General features: G+C 39.1%; 1 protein-coding gene across 1 annotated transcript; it reads left to right on the top strand.

Moving 5' to 3' along the window:
- Positions 1 to 36: 36 nt before the first annotated feature.
- Positions 37 to 1,214, top strand: LOC106321828 (uncharacterized protein At3g43530-like). The gene is made up of 3 exons (XM_013760063.1): positions 37 to 756; positions 835 to 996; positions 1,107 to 1,214. Exons 1-3 carry the CDS (start codon positions 37 to 39, stop codon positions 1,212 to 1,214), a joined length of 990 nt encoding a protein of 329 aa, XP_013615517.1.
- Positions 1,215 to 1,264: the final 50 nt, after the last annotated feature.

The raw sequence follows: 1,264 nt of genomic DNA on the forward strand, positions 1-1,264 counted from the left end.
GACTTCAGACTCTGTTTTTATCTTTTATTTTGTAGTATGGAGGTGATTATCATTAATTTGCCGCCCAAACTTTGGTTTGGTGAAGAGGTTTATAGGATAGGTGGTAAGATTGAGGCACGGTGTAACTATAAGGAAACTGTAGATACACTGAACGGGATTTTGTCAGATAGAGAACTCAATTGGTTCATCGAGCATCCCCAATTTTCGCACATTTTCCATATGAAACAAGAGGAGTATCGTAAGCACATGGGTGTTTGGTTGTTACTTCACCGAACAGCCAAAACAATGATGCTAGACGAGTGCTGGTTCATTGTGAACGGTATTCCGATAAGATACTCGGTTAGAGAGCATGCTCTAATCACCGGGTTGTCGTGTGGTCCGCTTCCAGATAATTACGATAGAAAGTCGAGTCGTTGTGACTTTATCAAAAAACATTTTGGAGGGACCTCCAAAATAGATTTCTTAACTGTGAAGAAGAAGTTAGAGGCTATGACAGAAGAAGGTGAAGGTGATGATCGCTTAAAAATTGCTGTCTTGTACTTCTTGACATCTGTTATCGCCGGAAAGAGGAAACAGACTACAAAAATAGATGACTTTTTGGTAAACATAGTTGATGATCTGCCTCTTTGTAGACGCTTTCCTTGGGGAAGCTATACGTTTAAGAACTGTGTTGCAAAAATCCGAAACTACGTAGAAAACCAGAAAGGCATTCCGAATCCTTCATTTTGTTTTGAGGGATTCTACCTTGGTTTGGAGGTATATACTTTTCTTATCTCTTTAGAATTTTTCTGGTTTGCATAGATTTTTTTTTCTGATCTTTTGAGTCATTTGCAGCGCTTGGCGTTTGAGAGCATTCCAAGCCTGAAGAATTCACATCTAAAAGATGTAGCGGAAGCAAATAATGCATGTCCTCGAATGTGCAAAAGTCATTTCGTTGACTACGATCTCAGAGGTTTTCCTCTAGAGCGCATATATAACCATCTTGGCGAAACCAAGGTTAGTCGAGCTTCTCAACCTATTCTCTTCTCAATCCAACATATTGGTTCTGGAAACTATTTTAATAGGAAATACACAGTATGGCCATAAATTTGTAACTATTTTTATAGGAAATTCAGAGTATCTTGGAACCTGAAGCAGATGAACAACATCTTGTGGCCAACATAGTTGAAACGCTGATTATGTTGACAGAAGAGTTACCTGGAATGCTGCTCTAAGAGATAATCAGGTCGTGTGTTGGGAAGATCTCTATGATAGAGATGTGTCA

The sequence above is a fragment of the Brassica oleracea genome, unplaced genomic scaffold (genome assembly GCF_000695525.1).
Source record: "Brassica oleracea var. oleracea cultivar TO1000 unplaced genomic scaffold, BOL UnpScaffold03221, whole genome shotgun sequence".
NCBI lineage: Eukaryota > Viridiplantae > Streptophyta > Magnoliopsida > Brassicales > Brassicaceae > Brassica > Brassica oleracea.